Genomic DNA, 20,957 nt, shown 5'->3' on the forward strand with positions numbered 1-20,957 from the left:
CGCGTGAGTGGTCACATGGGCGGTCACGCGACCAATCACAAGCCGCGACGTCATCTAAGGTCCTTCAGGCGCTGATTCTTAGGAAGGAAGGCTGCGGGTTAGAACCAGGGCGCGTCCGAGGGTGAGTATATCAATATTTTTTTATTTTTATTCTTTATTTTACACTTAAATATGAGTTCCGATACCGATTCCCGATATCTTAAACATATCGGAACTCGGTATCGGAATTCCGATTCCAGATGAGAAGATCGCCGACCTCATGGCCGACCCCACACAGGGGTCGGGTCGGGTTTCATGAAACCCGACTTTGCCAAAAGTCGGCGACTTCTGAAAATGGCCGACCCATTTTGCTCAACCCTAGTGATTACGCTTCAAAAGTTTGGCAATTTCAAGACTGCTGCATCCCTCTGCAAGACATCTCACAATTTTAACCCTTATGTTAGTTAGGGTTAGGATCCCTTAGGGTTAGGGTTAGGGTAAGAGTTTGTGTTACAGTTTGTGTTATAGTTTGTTTTAGGGTTAGGGTTAGGGTTTGTGTTAGGGTTAGGGTTAGGATCCGTAGGGTTAGGGTTAGGGTTAGAGTTTGTGTTAGGGTTTGTGTTAGGGTTTGTTTTAGAGTTTGTGTTAGAGTTTGTTTTAGAGTTTGTGTTAGAGTTTGTGTTAGAGTTTGGGTTAGAGTTTGGATTAGAGTTTGGATTAGAGTTTGGGTTAGGGTTAGAGTTAGGGTTAGGATCCCTATGGTTAGGGTTTGGGTTTGTGTTAGGGTTAGGGATAGGATCCCTAGGGTTAGGGTTAGGGTTAGAGTTTGGGTTATGGTTAGGGTTTGTGTTAGGGTTTGTGTTAGGGTTTGTTTTAGAGTTTGTGTTAGAGTTTGTGTTAGAGTTTGTGTTAGAGTTTGTTTTAGAGTTTGTTTTAGAGTTTGTGTTAGAGTTTGGGTTAGAGTTTGGGTTAGAGTTTGGATTAGAGTTTGGGTTAGAGTTTGGGTTAGGGTTAGAGTTAGGGTTAGGATCCCTAGGGTTAGGGTTTGGGTTTGTGTTAGGATTAGGGATAGGATCCCTAGGGTTAGGGTTAGGGTTAGAGTTTGGGTTAGGGTTAGAGTTAGGGTTAGGATCCCTAGGGTTAGGGTTTGGGTTTGTGTTAGGGTTAGGGATAGGATCCCTAGGGTTAGGGTTAGGGTTAGAGTTTGGGTTAGGGTTAGAGTTAGGGTTAGGATCCCTAGGGTTAGGGTTTGGGTTTGTGTTAGGGTTAGGGATAGGATCCCTAGGGTTAGGGTTAGGGTTAGAGTTTGGGTTATGGTTAGGGTTTGTGTTAGGGTTTGTGTTAGGGTTTGTTTTAGAGTTTGTGTTAGAGTTTGTGTTAGAGTTTGTGTTAGAGTTTGTTTTACAGTTTGGGTTAGAGTTTGGGTTAGGGTTAGAGTTTGTGTTTTAGGGTTAGGGTTAGAGTTTGTGTTAGGGTTAGGGTTAGGGTTAGGATCCCTAGGGTTAGGGTTAGCATCCCTAGGGTTAGGATTTGTGTTAGGGTTAGGGTTAGGATTCCTAGGGTTAGGGTTATGGTTAGGGTTAGAGTTTGGGTTAGAGTTTGTGTTAGGGTTTGTGTTAGAGTTTGTTTTAGAGTTTGGGTTAGAGTTTGGGTTAGGGTTAGAGTTTGTGTTTTAGGGTTAGGGATAGAGTTTGTGTTAGGGTTAGGTTTAGGATCCCTAGGGTTAGGGTTAGGGTTAGGATCCCTAGGGTTAGGGTTAGGGTTTGTGTTAGGGTTAGGGTTAGGATCCCAAGGGTTACTAGGGATCCTAACCCTAACCCTAACCCTAGGTATTTATGTTTATAATGGGTTTTCTATTTGATTTTTATGATTGGCAGCTGTCACACACTTCTCATCATGCGTTTTAAAAACGCAAACGCAGGAAAGAATGCATTTAAATGCGTCAAAACGCGTTTAAACGCAAAAACACATGCGGCTCAAAAATGCTGCACAAAATGCGTTTGCGTTAAAAACGCTGCGTTTTAAAACGCAAGTGTGAAACAAGCCTAAGAACAAACTCCTCCAAGGCTATAAAAGGTATATAGTTAGCAGGGCCAGACTGGGACTAAAATTCAGCCCGGGCATTTGAAGTTACACAGGCCCACGTATCACATGGTGACTGTATAATATCTTTGTACACTTGTAGGTTACAAGAAGTGAGGGGAGTGTAACACGACTATATAATACATAATCACAGCTCTATCCAGCATTACAGCTCGGTCCTATTTATGGCTTTTAGTTGCAGTACCAAGAAAAGCCGCCACTTTACCTACATAACTGGATCTCATAGATAATGAAGGGATTGAGACGACCAAAGGCTATGGAACCTCATTCTGATGCTCCATAAACTTTGCCTACAGCCACTTTTGGTTCCGCTGCGCAGCAAGAGACCTGGTGACTCTAAAGAGCGGTGACATCAGTAGCGTCACCGTTCTTCAGATATTCCGGGTCTTGCACTGAGCTCGGCAACTGTGAAGAGCGGTACTTTTACTACAGTCACCGCTCTTCAGAGTCGCTGGATCTCGCCAGGTCTGGGCTAGTAGTGGGGGTGTCTGATTGACACCTCTCCATTACTTACACCAGGGATTGATAGCAGCTGACATTACGCAGCTGACATCAACCCTAAAAATCATTACACATACCAGAATTAAATGCTTTGTCAGCTGGAAAAAGCAGTAGATTTAGCGCTATTCCCCGGCGCGGGGTGCTAACTACAACTGTCATCATCCTTGCCTGGTCTCCCTGCAAAGCATTTCTGCTGTATTTACATGCGCTGATCTCAGGCCACTAAACGAGTGTGATCGACAATGCTGAAGTCGTTCGCTTGTTTCCCGGTCTCTTTACACCAACTGAGAAAGAATGAAGGGAACAGAACAATCACAATTAGATCAATCTGTCCCCATACAGTATCATGTTATCAGCAGCATATCTACAGTTTACACCAGCGATGTGCTGCTGAGAACAAGGATTTCTGTTCCCACATAAACAATCCAATCACTTGATGAATAGGTAGCATTTTGCTTGTTTAGTATAATACACCCCATAGTCCTCCATATATTATAATGTGCACCTCAGTCCTCCATATAGTATATACAGTTAGGGCCAGAAATATTTGGACAGTGACACAAGTTTTGTTATTTTAGCTGTTTACAAAAACATGTTCAGAAATAAAATTATATATATAATATGGGCTGAAAGTGCACACTCCCAGCTGCAATATGATAGTTTCCACATCCAAATCGGAGAAAGGGTTTAGGAATCATAGCTCTGTAATGCATAGCGTCCTCTTTTTCAAGGGACCAAAAGTAATTGGACAATGGACTCTAAGGGCTGCAATTAACTCTGAAGGCGTCTCCCTCGTTAACCTGTAATCAATGAAGTAGTTAAAAGGTCAGGGGTGGATTCCAGGTGTGTGGTTTTGCATTTGGAAGCTGTTGCTGTGAGCAGACAACATGCGGTCAAAGGAACTCTCAATTGAGGTGAAGCAGAACATCCTGAGGCTGAAAAAAAAGAAAAAATCCATCAGAGAGATAGCAGACATGCTTGGAGTAGCAAAATCAACAGATGGGTACATTCTGAGAAAAAAGGAATTGACTGGTGAGCTTGGGAACTCAAAAAGGCCTGGGCGTCCACGGATGACAACAGTGGTGGATGATCGCCGCATACTTAATTTGGTGAAGAAGAACCCGTTCACAACATCAACTGAAGTCCAGAACACTCTCAGTGAAGTAGGTGTATCTGTCTCTAAGTCAACAGTAAAGAGAAAACTCCATGACAGTAAATACAAAGGGTTCACATCTAGATGCAAACCATTCATCAATACCAAAAATAGACAGGCCAGAGTTAAATTTGCAGAAAAACACCTCAAGAAGCCAGCTCAGTTCTGGAAAAGTATTCTATGGACAGATGAGACAAAGATCAACCTGTACCAGAATGATGGGAAGAAAAAAGTTTGGAGAAGAAAGGCACACCACATCCTCTGTAAAACATGGTGGAGGCAACGTGATGGCATGGGCATGCATGGCTTTCAATGGCACTGGGTCACTTGTGTTTATTGATGACATAAGAGCAGACAAGAGTAGCCGGATGAATTCTGAAGTATACCGGGATATACTTTCAGCCCAGATTCAGCCAAATGCTGCAAAGTTGATTGGACGGCGCTTCATAGTACAGATGGACAATGACCCCAAGCATACAACCAAAGCTACCCAGGAGTTCATGAGTGCCAAAAAGTGGAACATTCTGCAATGGCCAAGTCAATCTCCAGATCTAAACCCAATTGAGCATGCATTTCACTTGCTCAAATCCAGACTTAAGACGGAAAGACCCACAAACAAGCAAGACCTGAAGGCTGCGGCTGTAAAGGCCTGGCAAAGCATTAAGAAGGAGGAAACCCAGCGTTTGGTGATGTCCATGGGTTCCAGACTTAAGGCAGTGATTGCCTCCAAAGGATTTGCAACAAAATATTGAAAATAAAAATATTTTGTTTGGGTTATGTTTATTTGTCCAATTACTTTTGACCTCCTAAAATGTGGAGTGTTTGTAAAGAAATGTGTACAATTCCTACATTTTCTATCAGATATTTTTGTTCAACCCTTCAAATTAAACGTTACAATCTGCACTTGAATTCTGTTGTAGAGGTTTCATTTCAATTCCAATGTGGTGGCATGCAGAGCCCAACTCGCGAAAATTGTGTCACTGTCCAAATATTTCTGGCCCTAACTGTACACTCCTCAGTCCCCCATATAGTAGAATACACTCCTCCATATATTATATTACACTCCTCATAGTCCTCCATATATTAAAATACACTGCAATTCCTCCATATAGTATAATAAACTCCTCAGTCCTCCAAATAGTATAATACATTCCTCATAGTGCTCCATATAGTATAATGCCCTGCCATTGTCATTCATGTAGTACAATTCACTTCCCATAGTATAAAGCACCCCATAGTTCTTCATATAGTATAATGTATTCCCCATAGTCCTCAATACAGTATAATGCAGCCCACATATAGTATAACGCAGCCACCCCACAGAATATATTGTAGCCCCTGAGTATAATGTAACCTCCCAGAGAATATAATGCAGCCCCCTCATATAGTATAATGCAGCCCCTGCATATATAATATAGGGTAGCCTCCTCATAGAGCATAATGCAGCCCCCCTTAGAATATAATGTAGCCCCTGCATAGAATACAATGCAGTCCTCCTCATATAGTATAATGCAGCTCACCATAGAATATAATGTAGCCCCCTGATAGAGTATGTTGCAGTCACCCCTCATAGAATATAATACAGCACCCCATATAATGTAATACAGCCCACCTCCCCATAGAAATTAATACAGCCGCCCATAGAATATAATACAAACCCCCATAGAATATAATGTAGCCCCAGAGAATGTAATACAGCCCCCCATAGAATGTAATACAGCCCCCCATAGAATGTAATACAGCCCCCCATAGAATGTAATACAGCCCTCCCACATAGAATGTAATAGAGCCCTCCCCCATAGAATGTAATACAGCCCCCCCTATAGAATGTAATGCAGCCAGCCCCCATAGAACGTAGTGCAGCCAGCCACCCATAGAATGAAATGCAGCCAGTACCATACAATGAAATGCCGCCAGCCCCCATAGAATGTAATGCAGCCAGTCACCACAGAATGTAATTCAGCCCCCCATAGAATGTAATACAGCCCTCGCCCATAGAATGTAGTACAGCCCTCCCACATAGAATATAATACAGCCCCATAGAATATAATACAGCCCCCTAGAATGTAATACAGCCCTCCCACATAGAATGTAATACAGTCCTCGCCCATAGAATGTAATACAGCCCCAGTATAGAATGTAATGCAGCCAGCCCCCATAGAATGTAATGCAGCCAGCCCCCATAGAATGTAACGCAGCCAGCCCCCATAGAATGTAATGCAGCCATCCCCCATAGAATGTAATACAGCACAGCCTCCATAGAATGTAACACAGCACAGACCCCCTAACTTCTTTTTGGTAGTGCGTTGAACAGCAAGGTGGATTGCTGCTGAGGGGAAAGAGAAAAAAAATATTCTTTAAATCTTCAGCTTAGTGAGTGTGATCTGAGCGTAAGTGTGAACGGTGGTAAGTGTGACTTGTGATTCAGTGAAGAGGTATTGGGAAAACCTTTGACAAATATCTGTGTGAATTGGTGTGAGTTGCTGAATTGGGAGTAGCTATATTCACAAGGGGTTAATTTAGGGTGGGGGCTCAAAATCAAGGGTTTATAAGGGACAGCTGGTTGGGACTCAAGTCTTTTTTGGAAGTGCATTGAACAGCAAGGTGGATTGCTGCTGAGGGGAAAGAGAAAAAAAATATTCTTTAAATCTTCAGCATAGCGAGTGTGAGCGAGCTGAGTGTGACCTGAGCGTAAATGTGAACGGCGGTAAGTGTGACTTGTGCTTCAGTGACTTTGGATTCAGGGAGTTTCCAAGGGAGGAATTACTGAATTGCTGTCTGTATTTTATTAATACTTTGCATTTATTTTTTATTTAACGTTTCTGTCTGGTGCAATCCCCATTAGGAAATGTGCTCCACGATTGTTAATGCCATCCAGTGCACATCTTGCCACATGTATGCAATCCTTGATCAGCCGATTGAGGGCGCATACTGCTGTGCAAGATGTGAGCACGTTGTGCATTTCGAAACCCAGTTTCTGAATCTAAATGTGCAGCTGGCAACACTGAGATCCATTGACAATATGGAAAGGAGTCTTCTGCTCACTGCGCCCATAGAATATAATACAACCCCCCATAGAATATAATGTAGCCCCAGAGAATGTAATACAGCCCCCCATAGAATGTAATACAGCCCCCCATAGAATGTAATACAGCCCCCCGTAGAATGTAACACAGCCCTCCCACATAGAATGTAATAGAGCCCTCCCCCATAGAATGTAATACAGCCCCCCCTATAGAATGTAATGCAGCCAGCCACCCATAGAATGAAATGCATCTCAATGGGATAGATGAGGGGGGATGGTAGGATGGAGCTGCAGGACAGTGAAGCAGCAAGCTGAGTGACAATTAGAAGGCTGGGTAGAGGGAGGAGTGCCAGGGAGGCTAGTCCTGATCTGGAACACCCCAATAAGTTTGCTAAGTTGGCAGATGAGGGGGGTGCCAGTACAGGCGGAGCACTGCTGCAGCCAGGCATGTCCTTTGAAAGCCTGAGGAGGGACTGCTCCAGTAAGGAGGGAAATAGGAGAGCAGGGCAGGCCAGACAGGTGCTGGTAGTGGAGAACTCAATTATTAGGGGAACAGATAGGGCAATCTGTCACAAAGACAGGGATCGTCGAACGGTGTGCTGCCTACCTGGATCTCGAGTCCGACACATCGCTGATCGGTTGGACAGATTACTGGGAGGGGCTGGTGAGGCCCAGCGGTCATGGTGCACATTGGCGCAAATGACAAAGTTAGAGGTAGGTGGAAGGTCCTTAAAAACAATTTCAGGGAATTAGACTTCCTGCTGAAAGCAAGGACCTCCAACGAGGTATTTTCCAAAATACTGCCTGTATCACGTGCCACGCCAGAGAGGCAACGGGAGATTAGGGAGGTTAATAAGTGGCTCAAGAATTGGTGTAGGAAGGAGGGATTTGGGTTCCTGCAGAACTGGGCCGACTTCTCAGTTGGCTACAGGTTCTACGCTAGGGACGGGCTGCATCTCAATGGGGAAGGTGCAGCTGTGCTGGGAGAGAAAATGGCTAGAAGGTTGGAGGAGTGTTTAAACTAGGGAATGAGGGGAGGGTATTCAATTTATTGGAGGGGAAGATAGTGCAGATAGAGACCTGGGCACAAATAAGGAAGTTGGGGGTGGCGGTGGCATGGGGGGTATGGTTAGATCAATTAATAATTTAAGAAAGAATAGAGGTGCCGAGAGATACATAAAATGTATGTATACTAATGCCAGAAGCCTTGCCAACAAAATGGACGAATTAGAATTAATGGTGTTGGAGCATAATTATGACATGGTGGGGATATCTGAAACGTGGCTGGATGAGAGCCATGACTGGGCTGTTAACTTAAAACCCATCCTGTGTGATAATATAGGTGAATCTAATGAAAATGTAGAGTCCCTGTGGGTGGAGATAAGGAGAGGGGGAAAAAATAATACGTTACTGATAGGGGTTTGTTATAAGTCTCCAAAAATAATGGAAGCAATGGAGAATATCCTCATAAAGCAAATAGATGAAGCTGCGACTCAAGGAGAAGTCATTATTATGGGGGACTTCAACTACCCTGAAATAGATTGGGGAACAGAAACCTGCAGTTCCAGCAAAGGTAATCGGCTTTTGACAACTATGAGAGACAATTACCTTTCACAACTGGTTCAGGACCCAACAAGAAGGGGGGCACTGCTAGACCTAATATTAACCAACAGGCCAGACCGCATATCAAACATAAGGGTTGGGGGTCACTTGGGGAATAGTGATCACAAAATAATAAGTTTTCATGTATCCTTTAATAAGATGTCTAGTAGAGGGGTTACAAGGACACTAAACTTCAGGAGAGCAAATTGAGAGATGATCTTGGTGCAATTAACTGGGACGATATCCTGAGACATAAAAATACACAAAGAAAATGGGAGACGTTTATTAGCATCCTGGATAGGACCTGTGCATAGTATATACCGTATGGGAATAAACATAGTAGAAATAGGAGGAAGCCAATATGGCTAAATAGAGCTGTAAGGGGCGCAATAAGTGACAAAAAGAAAGCATTTAGAGAATTAAAGGAAGTAGGTAGTGATGAGGCATTAAATAAATACAGAAAATTAAATAAATTCTGTAAAAAGCAAATCAAGGCAGCTAAGATTGAGACAGAGGGACTCATTGCCAGAGAGAGTAAAAATAATCCCAAAATATTCTTTAACTACGTAAATAGAAAGAAACTAAAAAATGATAGTGTTGGCCCTCTTAAAAATAGTCTGGGTGAAATGGTGGATGAGGATGAGGAAAAAGCCAATATGCTAAATGACTTTTTTTCATCAGTATTTACACAAGAAAATTCCATGGCAGACAAAATGATCAGTGATAACAAAAATTCCCCATTAAATGTCACCTGCTTAACCCAGCAGGTAGTACGTCGGTGTCTAAAAATCACTAAAATTGACAAATATCCTTGCCCGGATGGGATACACCCCTGAGTACTGCAGGAATTAAGTACAGTCATTGATAGACCATTATTTTTAATCTTTAAAGATTCCATAATAACAGGGTCTGTACCATAGGACTGGCGTATAGCAAATGTGGTGCCAATATTCAAAAAGGGGACAAAAACTGAACTCGGAAATTATAGGCCAGTAAGCTTAACCTCTACTGTGGGTAAAATCCTGGAGGGCATTCTAAGGGATGCTAGTGCAGCGCCCCAGAGATCTGGTTGTTGCAGTAACGTCGCTCTGCCACTAAGGAGAGTAGCGGTACGTCTGATGGCACTAAGGAGTTCTCCTGACCAGGTATCACCAGCACACATTACACTTCACACTCCGGCCACTAGGGGAGTAAAAGGCTTTATTTATTGGGCCACTCCTCACACTGGTAAAACTAGGGGTTGGATAGGAAGTTAGATCAGAAGCTGACTGGGTTGGATTCAGGCAGCATCCCGTGGCAGGGGGTGCTGCAGGGAGAAGATTCAGGGGGGTCCCTGTCAGGCGTGGGAACCTGGCAGGTACCTAGCGAACAGACAGAACGTTACGGAACCGCGCCTGCACTTCCTTGCGGCGGTATCCTAAGAAAGAGACACGAAGCGAAGGATATTGTGGAACAAAGAGAAACAAGATCAGCACAAAGGAGATCCAGTAGGAGTCGTGCCCCGAGAACGGCAACATCCTACTGAGGCGCGTAGCCGGTGGCCGGAACACCGAGGAAGTAACAGACTCTATGACTTACTTCAAACACCACAGGACAGTTAATTATAGGTTGGCTGTCTACCTTAAATTTCCTACAAAGACATACGGGGCAACGCGTGGAGAGGGGCATCTCTAGGGTCCCGGAAGAGCTCCAAGCCTTCCCGTCATACGGGTGCGTCCTAGCCATAACATACCTGGGGGACGAGAAACTAGTAACATCTGGAACGAAATAGAAAGAAAAAGAACTAGAAAAAACAAACAAATGAACGAACTAGAACAGAAGTTGTGAGGACTATACCGAATGCTCAGCAGGGTAGCACTACAACACACAGGCGCTATTGGTAGGCAACGATTTCCACCTGCAAGGGGAACTCTGGATGTGCCATCGGACCAGCCGATCTCTGACAGCTCTGTTAATCGTGCTCTGGATTGAGGATCCTGAAGTCTTCAGTAAAGAGGTAAAAAGACCGCAACCCTGTGTCCTCGTTATTGCCTGCACCTCACACCATCACCATCCACCTTACTGGGAAGCCCTGGGGACATACTTCACCTGTGGGAAGGTTTACCATCTAGCTGCCATCACATCACCCCAGTGGACCCCAAGCAGCGTCGGTCACCCTGACCGAATACCACAGGTGGCGTCACGAAACCTTGACAGACTCCTATCACCTTTTATTGGGCGCCCCTTAGCAGGGTCACGGACCGTGTCCAGCCATCGTGACATACCCAGAACTGAGCCAGCAGAGGACCGGTACCGAGTACCCGCGGCCCTACGTCTGGGGGCGATCCACTATACTGGAGTATCTGAAGAGGAATAACCTCATGATCCAATACCAACATGGGTTTACTGGGGTCTGTTCCTGTCAGACCAATCTCATCAATTTCTATGAAGAGGTAAGTTGTGGACTGGACCAAAGGAACCCAGTGGACACAGTGTATATGGACTTTTCAAAAGCTTTTGATACGGTGCCACACAAAAGGTTGATACATAAAATGAGAATAATGGGGATAGGGGAAAATATGTGTAAGTGGGTTAAGAGCTGGCTCAGGGATAGGAAACAAAGGGTGGTTAATAATGGAGCACACTTGGACTGGGTCACTGTTAGCAGTGGGGTACCACAGGGGTCAGTATTGGGCCCTCTTCTTTTTAACATATTTATTAATGATCTTGTATGGGGCATACAGAGTGGAATTTCAATATTTGCAGATGACACAAAACTCTGCAGGGTAATCAATACAGAGGAGGACATTTTTATATTACAGGACGATTTATGTGTACTAGAAGCTTGGGCTGAAAAATGGCAAATGAGCTTTAATGGGGATAAATGTAAGGTCATGCACTTCGGTAGAAGTAATAAGATGTATAACTATGTGCTTAATTCTAAAACTCTGGGCAATACCGTCAATGAAAAAGACCTGGGAGTATGGGTGGATGACAAACTCACATTTAGTGGCCAGTGTCAGGCAGCTGCTACAAAGGCAAATAAAATAATGGGATGCATTAAAAGAGGCATAGATGCTCATGAGGAGAACATAATTTTACCTCTATGCAAGTCACTAGTTCGACCACACTTAGAATACTGTGTACAGTTCTGGTCTCCGGTGTATAAGAAAGACATAGCTGAACTAGAGCGGGTGCAGAGAAAAGCGACTAAGGTTATTAGAGGACTGGGGGGTCTGCAATAGCAATATAGGTTATTACACTTGGGGCTATTTAGTTTGGAAAAACAAAGGCTAAGGGGTGATCTTATGTTAATGTATAAATATATGAGGGGACAGTACAAAGACCTTTCTGATTATCTTTTTAATCATAGACCTGAGACAGGGACACGAGGGCATCCTCTACATCTGGAGGAAAGGTTTAAGCATAATAACAGACGCGGATTCTTTACTGTTAGAGCAGTGAGACTATGGACCTCTCTGCCGTATGATGTTGTAATGAGTGATTAATTACTTAAATTTAAGAGGGGACTGAATCTCTTTCTTAAAAAGTATAACGTTACAGGGTATATGTTAGGACTGGCGGAACGCACCAAGTATAAGGTGAAATAATATTGGTGCGTTCGCAGTCCGGGTTCCACCGTGCAGGTGAAAACCTGCTGCTAGTAATTGGCAGCGCTATATGGCGGTGGAAGCAAACCCTGTAAAGCCACAGGTCCGCAATACCGCACTAATGAGTGCAAGCAAGGAGTCAGCGAACTCAATCCCAAGACTCAGGGTTGAAGTCCGTTCAGACTACTTGCGCACAACACCGCAACTGGGTGTGTTAGGTAACTGATAGAAATAGTTAGAGCACCGAAGTGCGAACTGTGCCATTCTGGCAGGCACCTCTAAGCACCCGGACATGGGTTAGGAAGCACACTACTGGCGCGTGGCGCCGCACTGGCGGTCACAGCAATAGACGCTGATTCGTGCGTAACACGTTGAGAGGATAGTCGGGTGCTAGATAGCAGCCATACACCTTACGCGAACAGTCATACAATAGGGTAGGGGTATTTAATGAACGACTTGCACTCATCAACAAACACACATATACAATTGTACACTAGCGCATGGCCGTGCGGTCATGCGAAGCTTATATAGCTGCAGCACGTTCAGGACCTTCCAATAAAGGACCAATGGGAAGCTGCCACAGAAGTTAACACCTTCAGGACCTTCCAGGAGGACCAATGGGAACCGCTGCAGCATCTGAGCATGTGACCCTCGATCTCCAACGGGAGATCTCACCCTGGGCATGCTCAGAAAGGAAAAAGCAGGACTTAGTCCCAAAAGCGTCAGCTTGCTGCTGCCCAGCACTGGCTTTAATGGCAAAAGCTGGAAAAGCAACAGCAAGCCTAAGCACAGAGTGACACTGAGCCAGACGCAAGGACCGATGTCTCCGCTGAGCAGGTTCCACTGTGGCAGGAGAAAAATGGGAGACCGCAGCAGAAACAGCCCGAGATTCCCCCTGTGCAGAAGCGGGAACTCGATCCCTAACAGTATATGTACTTGATTCCTTGTTAGGGTGTTGATCCAGGGAACTAGTCTGATTGCCGTATGTGGAGTCGGGAAGGAATTTTTTCCCCAGTGTGGAGCTTACTCTTTGCCACATGGGTTTTTTTGCCTTCCTCTGGATCAACATGTTAGGGCATGTTAGGTTCGGCTATGAGTTGAACTAGATGGACTTAGAGTCTTCCTTCAACTTTAATAACTATGTTACTATGTTACCTCTCCGGTCAATGTAATACAGCACAGCCCCCATAGAATGTATTGCAGTCAGCCCCCATAGAATGTAATGCAGCCAGCCCCATACATTGTAATGCAGCCAGCCCCCATAGAATGTAATGAAGCCAGCCCCCATAGAATGTAATGCAACCAGCAACCATAGAATGTAATAAATCCCCCCATAGAATGTAATACAGCCCCCCAATAGCCCCACAATCCAGTTATCGCTCATTGATATATTTAAAAAAAAAAACACTCTCCTCACCTCTCTTCGTTCCCCGCACTGCTCCTGGCTCCGGTCTCAGCAGCTGCAATCTGCCCACCCAACACACAGCAGGTATGCGATGATATGACATCATCACGCACCTGCAGTGTCAGAGGCAGAGCAGGGAATTATGGGAGAGGGAGCGAGGGCAGACGCCGGTATAGTTGAATGCCGCGGCGCTGGGGGGGGAGTTGGCACTGGCGAGCGGCCCACTACTGCCACCGTCCCTTCTGGCATTTGCCAGAAGTGTCCGATGGCCAGTCCGGCCCTGATAGTTAGTATGCCCACACATGTATTGCATTACATAACCAATAGGTAGGCATATATAGAAGAGTACAGGATTCTTATTTACATAGTAATTGTTAAGACGTGTAGCCACAGAGCTAAACCACTACCTCGGACCTAACTCCATTAAAAGGCCTCCAAGAGGTTTCCCGTACATTATGAGGAACCAGAGGACAAGCCACAACACACTACCAACAAGGGGAAAAGACACTGTGAAATAAGAAACTAACACACATTCATATAGGGTAGAAAGAGATTGCCAAGGTGAACTAAAAATAAAAGGAGCAAGTATAACGTCCCAGAATTTTAGCAGTGGTAAAAGGAAAAGGTGATGGGAGTAAAAGCAAACAAACTCATTGCAAGAGTACAACTGGAGGTTATCAAGAAAGGTTAAATCCTTAGCTCAAAGGCTGTAACTTCTGAACACACAGCCACCAAGAGGTATAGCCAGCAAGGAAGTTCAGTAAAGGGTGAACTTATAAAACCTAACCAAGAATGTGACCAGGCAAGCCAAAACAGGAAAATGAGAAACACCTGGAGAGGAGAAAACCAGCAAATCAAAACAAGAAAATAGAAACCATCAGCATTTGGACAGGGATAGCTCAGCAGACAGGGAAACCAACCTTGCAGCAACAGATCATGGGATCGAATGTCCAAACTGAGCTATAACAGTAATAATCTGGAGCCCTGTTTGGTGTGTAGACCTGCACACCCATTAACTAAGCCAGGTGAAGCTTTCACTGGGCTCAAAGTTATTGCTGTATAAGTCTGCATCCTATACTCTTCTATGTGATATACATGTTAACCACTAAAAAATAGATTTGAAGGCATGTTTATAGCCTTGGGAGGTTTGTTTTTAGCCCTCCATTGAGTTACTCTGTTTTTTTTATCAAATCTGTTATATTTTATATTTAATAAAGTTAAAATATTTGTGAGCTATTTTGCAGCACAATCTTTGTTTTGATTTGTCTTATGATGCTTAGGTGCGTCTCTCATATTCAGCTACATACTTTGGTTATAGGAATATTAACTGGTCAATCAACATTCAAGCTCAGACAACCCCTTTAATAATATAACAGGTTAATATAATGTTGTTGATAATGACTATACCTGAATTTTTGTTTTGTAGTTATATTTGGGCGCTGGTTTGAACATGTGAAAGGATGGCTAACAATTAAAGATAACCCAAACTTTCTTATTCTGTCATATGAAGACATGCTGAAGGTATGCACTACTAAATTCAGTTATTTATGTAATGATTTTACTGTATTTGAAGTATTAAAATAGGAAAGGAACAGTGGGTTAGAAACATTATTATTATAAGATTATTCAGTGGATGGCAAAAATGACTCTAATATTTCTACACTATAAACAAACGTTTATAGTGTAGAAATATACTGTAAGTTAGGTACATTTAAGTGAATTGTAAAAAACGTAGAATTTACAGTGGAAATTTTATCTTAACCACTTAATCTGAACAATTAACTTAAAAATGTTGTCCAGTATTGGATTAACCCCTTATCAATGACCCCTTGATGATTCATAAAATAAAAAAATATATACTGCATACACACGAGTATAGGCTGACCCAAGTATAAGCCGATATACCTACTTTTGCCACGGAAAACTGGGTAAGCTTATTGACTCAAGTATAAGCCTGGTATTCATTGTCCCTTCATCCCTGTCCTGCTATGTGTGGCTCCCCCTGTCCTGTCCTAGTATGTGGCTCCCCCGTCCTGTCCTGGTATGTGGCTCCCATTGTCCTGTCCTTGTATGTGGCTCCCCCTGTCCTGTCCTGGTATGTGTGGCTCCCCCTGTTGTATGCATTGCTCAGTTCTCCCGTTACCGCATTGCTCAGTTCCCCCGTTCCCCATGGCTCCCCCCTTCCCCTGATTGTATGCATGGCTAACATTGCCCCCCTCCCCATCATACTCACCCTCCTCGCACCTGCATCTCCATCCCTGCATCTCCATTGTCCGGTGGCTCTCCTCTCCTCTGCTCAGCGGTCACATGGTACCGCTCATTAAGGTAATGAATAAGCGCTACACACCTATGGGATTGGAGGCGCATGGATATTCATTACCTTAATGAGAGGTACCACGTGACCGCTCAGCACAGGAGAGGAGAGTTGCCGGCGCCATGACAACGGAGATGCAGGGACGGAGATTCAGCGACAGAGGGTGAGTATGATGTCCGCTCTCCCTCCCCCTGCAAGCGTTCTGGACAATTGACTTGTGTATAAGGTGAGGGGGCATTTTCAGCACAAAAACTGTGCTGAAATTCTCGGCTTACACACGAGTATATACGGTACTCTAGTTACATTCTGAAATAGCAGAATTACTACCGTCTCTGACAAACATCTGACTTAACCACTGCAGCTAATCAGCAGCTGCTGATCTGTAATAGCCTTTATATTGTCCTCTGTTAAAATTGTGAAGGCTGTAGTGCTCAAATTAAATTATTGATGTAAAAAAAACTGTACGGGAACATGGAACTAGGAGGAAAGAAGTTACAATGGTCTGAGAGATAGGTTTAGATCTTACTTTATGCAGCACTCTGGGGCCATTGATATGGGGTTGAACAACTCTTACCAGCATCTTAAGTCCTTATATTCCTATTAATTTGCTTTATCAGACATGCAATTAAAAATTTGCCTCTATAACATAGACCAAGAAATGTACAGTATTACTATATATTGTGCGCATTTGAAGTCATCCATAACCATAGGCAGTAAAGCAACTATTGACTTTAGAATAAGGTTTTGAAATATTACATACAGTACAGAGCAAAAGTTTGGACACACCTTCTCATTTAAAGATTTTCTGTATTTTCATGACTATGAAAATTGTACATTCACACTGAAGGCATCAAAACTATGAATTAACACATGTGGAATTATATACTTAACAAAAAAGTGTGAAACAACTGAAATTATGTCTTATATTCTTAGTTCTTCAAAGTAGCCACCTTTTGCTTTGATGACTGCTTTGCACACTCTTGGCATTCTCTTGATGAGCTTCAAGAGGTAGTCACCAGGAATGGTTTTCACTTCACAGGTGTGCCCTGTCAGGTTTACTAAGTGGGATTTCTTGCCTTATAAATGGTATTGGGACCATCAGTTGTGTTGTGCAGAAGTCTGGTGGATACACAGCTGATAGTCCTACTGAATAGACTGTTAGCTGCTTTTTTCTTGCCATAATACAAATTCTAAGTAAAGAAACACGAGTGGCCATCATTACTTTAAGAAATGAAGGTCAGTCCGAAAAATTGGGAAAACTTTGAAAGTGTCCTCAAGTGCAGTGGCAAAAACCATCAAGCGCTACAAAGAAACTTTCTCACATGAGGACCGCCCCAGGAAGGGAAGACCAAGAGTCACCTCTGCTTCTGAGGATAAGTTTATCCTAGTCACCAGCCTCAGAAATCACAGGTTAACAGCAGCTCAGATTAGAGACCAGGTCAATGCCACACAGAGTTCTAGCAGCAGACACATTTCTACAACAACTGTTAATAGGAGACTTTGTGCAGCAGGCCTTCATGGTAAATAGCTGCTAGGAAACCACTGCTAAGGACAGGCAACAAGCAGAAGAGGTTTATTTGGGCTAAAGAACACAAGGAATGGACATTAGACCAGTGGAAATCTGTGCTTTAGTCTGATGAGTCCAAATTTGAGATCTTTGGTTCCAACCACCGTGTCTTTGTGCGATGCAGAAAAGGTGAACGGATGGACTCTACTTGCCTGGTTCCCACCGTGAAGCATGAAGGAGGAGGTGTGATGGTGTGGGGGTGCTTTGCTGGTTACACTGTTGTGGATCTATTCAAAATTGAAGGCATAATGAACCAGCATGGCTACCAAAGCATCTTGCAGCGGCATGCTATTCCATCCAGTTTGCGTTAATTGGACCATCATTTATTTCAACCGAACTATGACCCCAAACACACCTCCAGGCTGTGTAAGGGCTATTTGACCCAGAAGGAGAGTGATGGGGTGCTACGCCAGACATAAACCTAATCGAGATGGTTTGGGGTGAGCTGGACCGCAGAGTGAAGGCAAAAGGGTCAACAAGTGCTAAGCATCTCTGGGAACTCCTTCAAGATTGTTGGAAGACCATTCCCAGTGACTACCTCTTGAAGCTCATCAAGAGAATGCCAAGAGTGTGCAAAGCAGTCATCAAAGCAAAAGGTGGCTACTTTGAAGAACCTAGAATATAAGACATAATTTCAGTTGTTTCACACTTTTTTGTTAAGTATATAATTCCACATGTGTTAATTTATATTTTTGATGCTTTCAGTGTGAATGTACAGTTTTCATAGTCATGAAAATACAGAAAAATCTTTAAATGAGAAGGTGTGTCCAAACTTTTGGTCTGTACTGTATACAGTGGGGAAAATAAGTATCTTATACACTGCCAAATTTGCAAGTTTTCTCACCTACAAAGAATGGAGAGGTTTCTAATTTTTATCGTAGGTACACTTTAATTTTGAGAGGTGGAATCTTAAAAAAATCCAGAAAATCACATTGTATGATTTGTAAATAATTAATTTGCATTTTATTGCATTAAATAAATTGCTGCAATAGAAAAACAGAACTTAGTATGTGGTACATAACATTAAACTTTGCAATTACAGAGGTCAGACATTTTCTGTAGTTCTTGACCAAGTTACACACACTGCAGCAGTAATTTTTGGACTTCTCCTCCTCACAGATCTTCTACAGATCTTTACGGTTTTGGGGCTATCACTGAGCAACATTAAGTTTTCGCTCCCTCCAAAAATGTTCAGTTGGGTTAAGGTCTGGAGACAGGCTAGGCCACTCCAGGATCTTGAAATGACTCCTATGCAGCCACTCCTTACTAGCCCTGGCTGTGTGTTTTCAGGTCATTGTCAAGCTGGAAGACCCAGCCACGACCCATCTTCAATGCTCTTATGAAGATAAAGAGGTTGTTGGCCAAAATCTAGTGATACATGACCCCTTTGCAGAAAAGCACCCCCAAAGTATGATGTTTCCCCCATTATCCTTCACAGTTGGGATGGTGTTATGGGGGTTTTACTTCTTCTCTTTCCTCCAAACACGGCTAGTGGAGTTGATACAAAAAGTTCTATTTTGATCTCATGTGGCCACATGATCATTTCCATGCCTTCTCTGCATCATCCAGATTGTCATTGACAAACTTCAAAAGGACCTGGACATGTGCTGGCATGAGTAGGGAGATCTTACATACCGTGGAGGATTTTAAGCCATGACAGCTGTGGGAGGTTGGATCACTTAGCTGCTCCCTGAGTGGACACAGGAACACTTTAGGTTAAAATCTCTGGGTGATTTATTAATTCATAAACCATAAAGCCCAAAATAGTAACAAAAACACAGCGTTTCTGACACAAACAAAAATAAAAAGTCCGTACAAAGGCCATTCACATTATGGCTCCCATCTTTTGGGACAACCATGCATGGCAGCTCTCACTGGAGCTTCTGCTTGGAGGCTTCCTTTTGCCAAACCAACACAGACAGAAGAAAACAGTGGCTGGACATTTAACTCCCTCCAACCACACCCTTGAGGTGGAGATATGGTGAGTAGACGTTCCACCGATCTCTGACCTGCTCACCATGAAAGTCAGTCCCTGGGAATAATTGATTTACTCGCAGTGCATATCATGATGGAGGAAAACCTATGGCTTTCACATCATGCAAGATAATAAACTTTGCGACATATATCTCGCCCACATGCCGCACCAGTGACCCTTTCACAAAGCGTAGTCTGTTACTTATGGTAATTAGTGTTGAGCGATACCTTCCGATATCGGAAAGTATCGGTATCGGTTTGGATCGGCCGATATTCAAAAAATATCGGATATCGCCGATACCGATACCCGATCCCAATGCAAGTCAATGGGACCAAAATATCGGAATTAAAATAAACCCTTTCTTTCCTTGTAGGTTCATTCTACATGAAGGAAAACAACTAAGAATAATGCCGGATGTATTTGGGGAGGTGGCGGAGACATTAAAGTCATAGAGGTTTATCCCAATCAAATAGAATAGCATGTTTTTTTTTTTTTTTTAAGACGTTCGGAGTGACAAAGATATTGACTATGTAAATTTTTTTTTTATTTTGTCAGATATTGATGTTTCACTATTCCACGCCCTTCCCCTTCTTTTTTTTCTTTTTTTTTTTCTTTTCCCACACTTTCATCTTCATCATCATCAGCATCTTTGACATCAACTTCTTCACCTTATTCATCTTCTTCTTCATCTTCTACCTATTTTTTTTTTTTTATTACATTCTTCATATTCATTTTATTCAACTATTATTATTCTTCTTATTCTACATATTCTTTTTATTCCACTGTTATTATTCTTCCTATTCTACTTCTTCATCATATTCTCATTTGTGACAGGCATTCCCGTAGTTGTTATCTATAAAAGTTTGAAGATTACACCTTCCGTTCTGCCAGTCACAAAAGTTACATTTGTCCGCGTTCAGTTTGGCCTGCAGCATCAGGCTTTATCCAGGGGCACCACGAGGAGGAACGGACTCACCCCCATACACTGCTTAGTCTTCTTCTGCATATAATTTAGATAATATCTTTTGCTCTGATATTAAGTCTTATGCTTAATGTTCTTCTGCTCTTTGTTCTGCAGCCTCTTGTTCTTCTGCTTCTCGGTCTTCCATGTTGTCGTCTCCAGGGTCGTCGTCTCCAGTGTCGTCATCTCCGCCGTCGTCGTCTCCGCCGTCGTCGTCGTCGTCATCGGGGTGGTCTTCCGTGTCGTCGTCATCGTGGTGGTCTTCCGGGTCGTCGACGTTAGGGTCTTCAACTTGGAAATGTAGCAGAAGGTACAAGAAGGCTGAGAAAATGCCAAGAACCAGCTGATGGAACTGGAACTCGGATGGCTACCCGAAGGTTCAAGAGCCTATGGAACTACCGAGGACCAGCTGACGTTACTGGAACCCGGTTACTAAGCAGGAGGTACCCGTGCTAAAAAGCACTACCAAGGACCGCCTGACGTTGACGGAACTCGGATACCCAGAAGGAGGCACCTAAGCCAAAGGCTCTGCCCGGAACCAGCTGACGTTACTGGAACCAGGATGGGGAGCAGAAGGTACAAGAGCAAAAGACACTGCCGAGAACCAGCTGACGGTACTGGAACCCGGATGGGTAGCCGAAGGTCCAAGAGCCAATGGAACTACCGAGGACCAGCTGACGTTACTGGAACCCGGTTACTAAGCAGGAGGTACCCGTGCCTGAAAGCACTACCAAGGACCACCTGACGTTGGTGGAACTTGGATACCCAGAAGGAGGCACCTA

At 43.6% G+C, this 20,957-nt stretch overlaps 1 protein-coding gene across 2 annotated transcripts in view; it reads left to right on the top strand.

Moving 5' to 3' along the window:
- Positions 1 to 20,957, top strand: part of LOC138651725 (3-beta-hydroxysteroid sulfotransferase-like) — a 126,852-nt gene that overhangs the window by 75,317 nt on the left and 30,578 nt on the right. For both annotated transcript variants that reach the window (XM_069742148.1, XM_069742147.1), the window contains one exon: positions 14,785 to 14,879. In XM_069742148.1, the coding sequence (XP_069598249.1) occupies positions 14,785 to 14,879 (95 nt within the window). The remainder of the gene's footprint in view (positions 1 to 14,784; positions 14,880 to 20,957) is intronic.

The sequence above is a fragment of the Ranitomeya imitator genome, chromosome 10 (assembly GCF_032444005.1).
Source record: "Ranitomeya imitator isolate aRanImi1 chromosome 10, aRanImi1.pri, whole genome shotgun sequence".
NCBI classification, from domain to species: domain Eukaryota; kingdom Metazoa; phylum Chordata; class Amphibia; order Anura; family Dendrobatidae; genus Ranitomeya; species Ranitomeya imitator.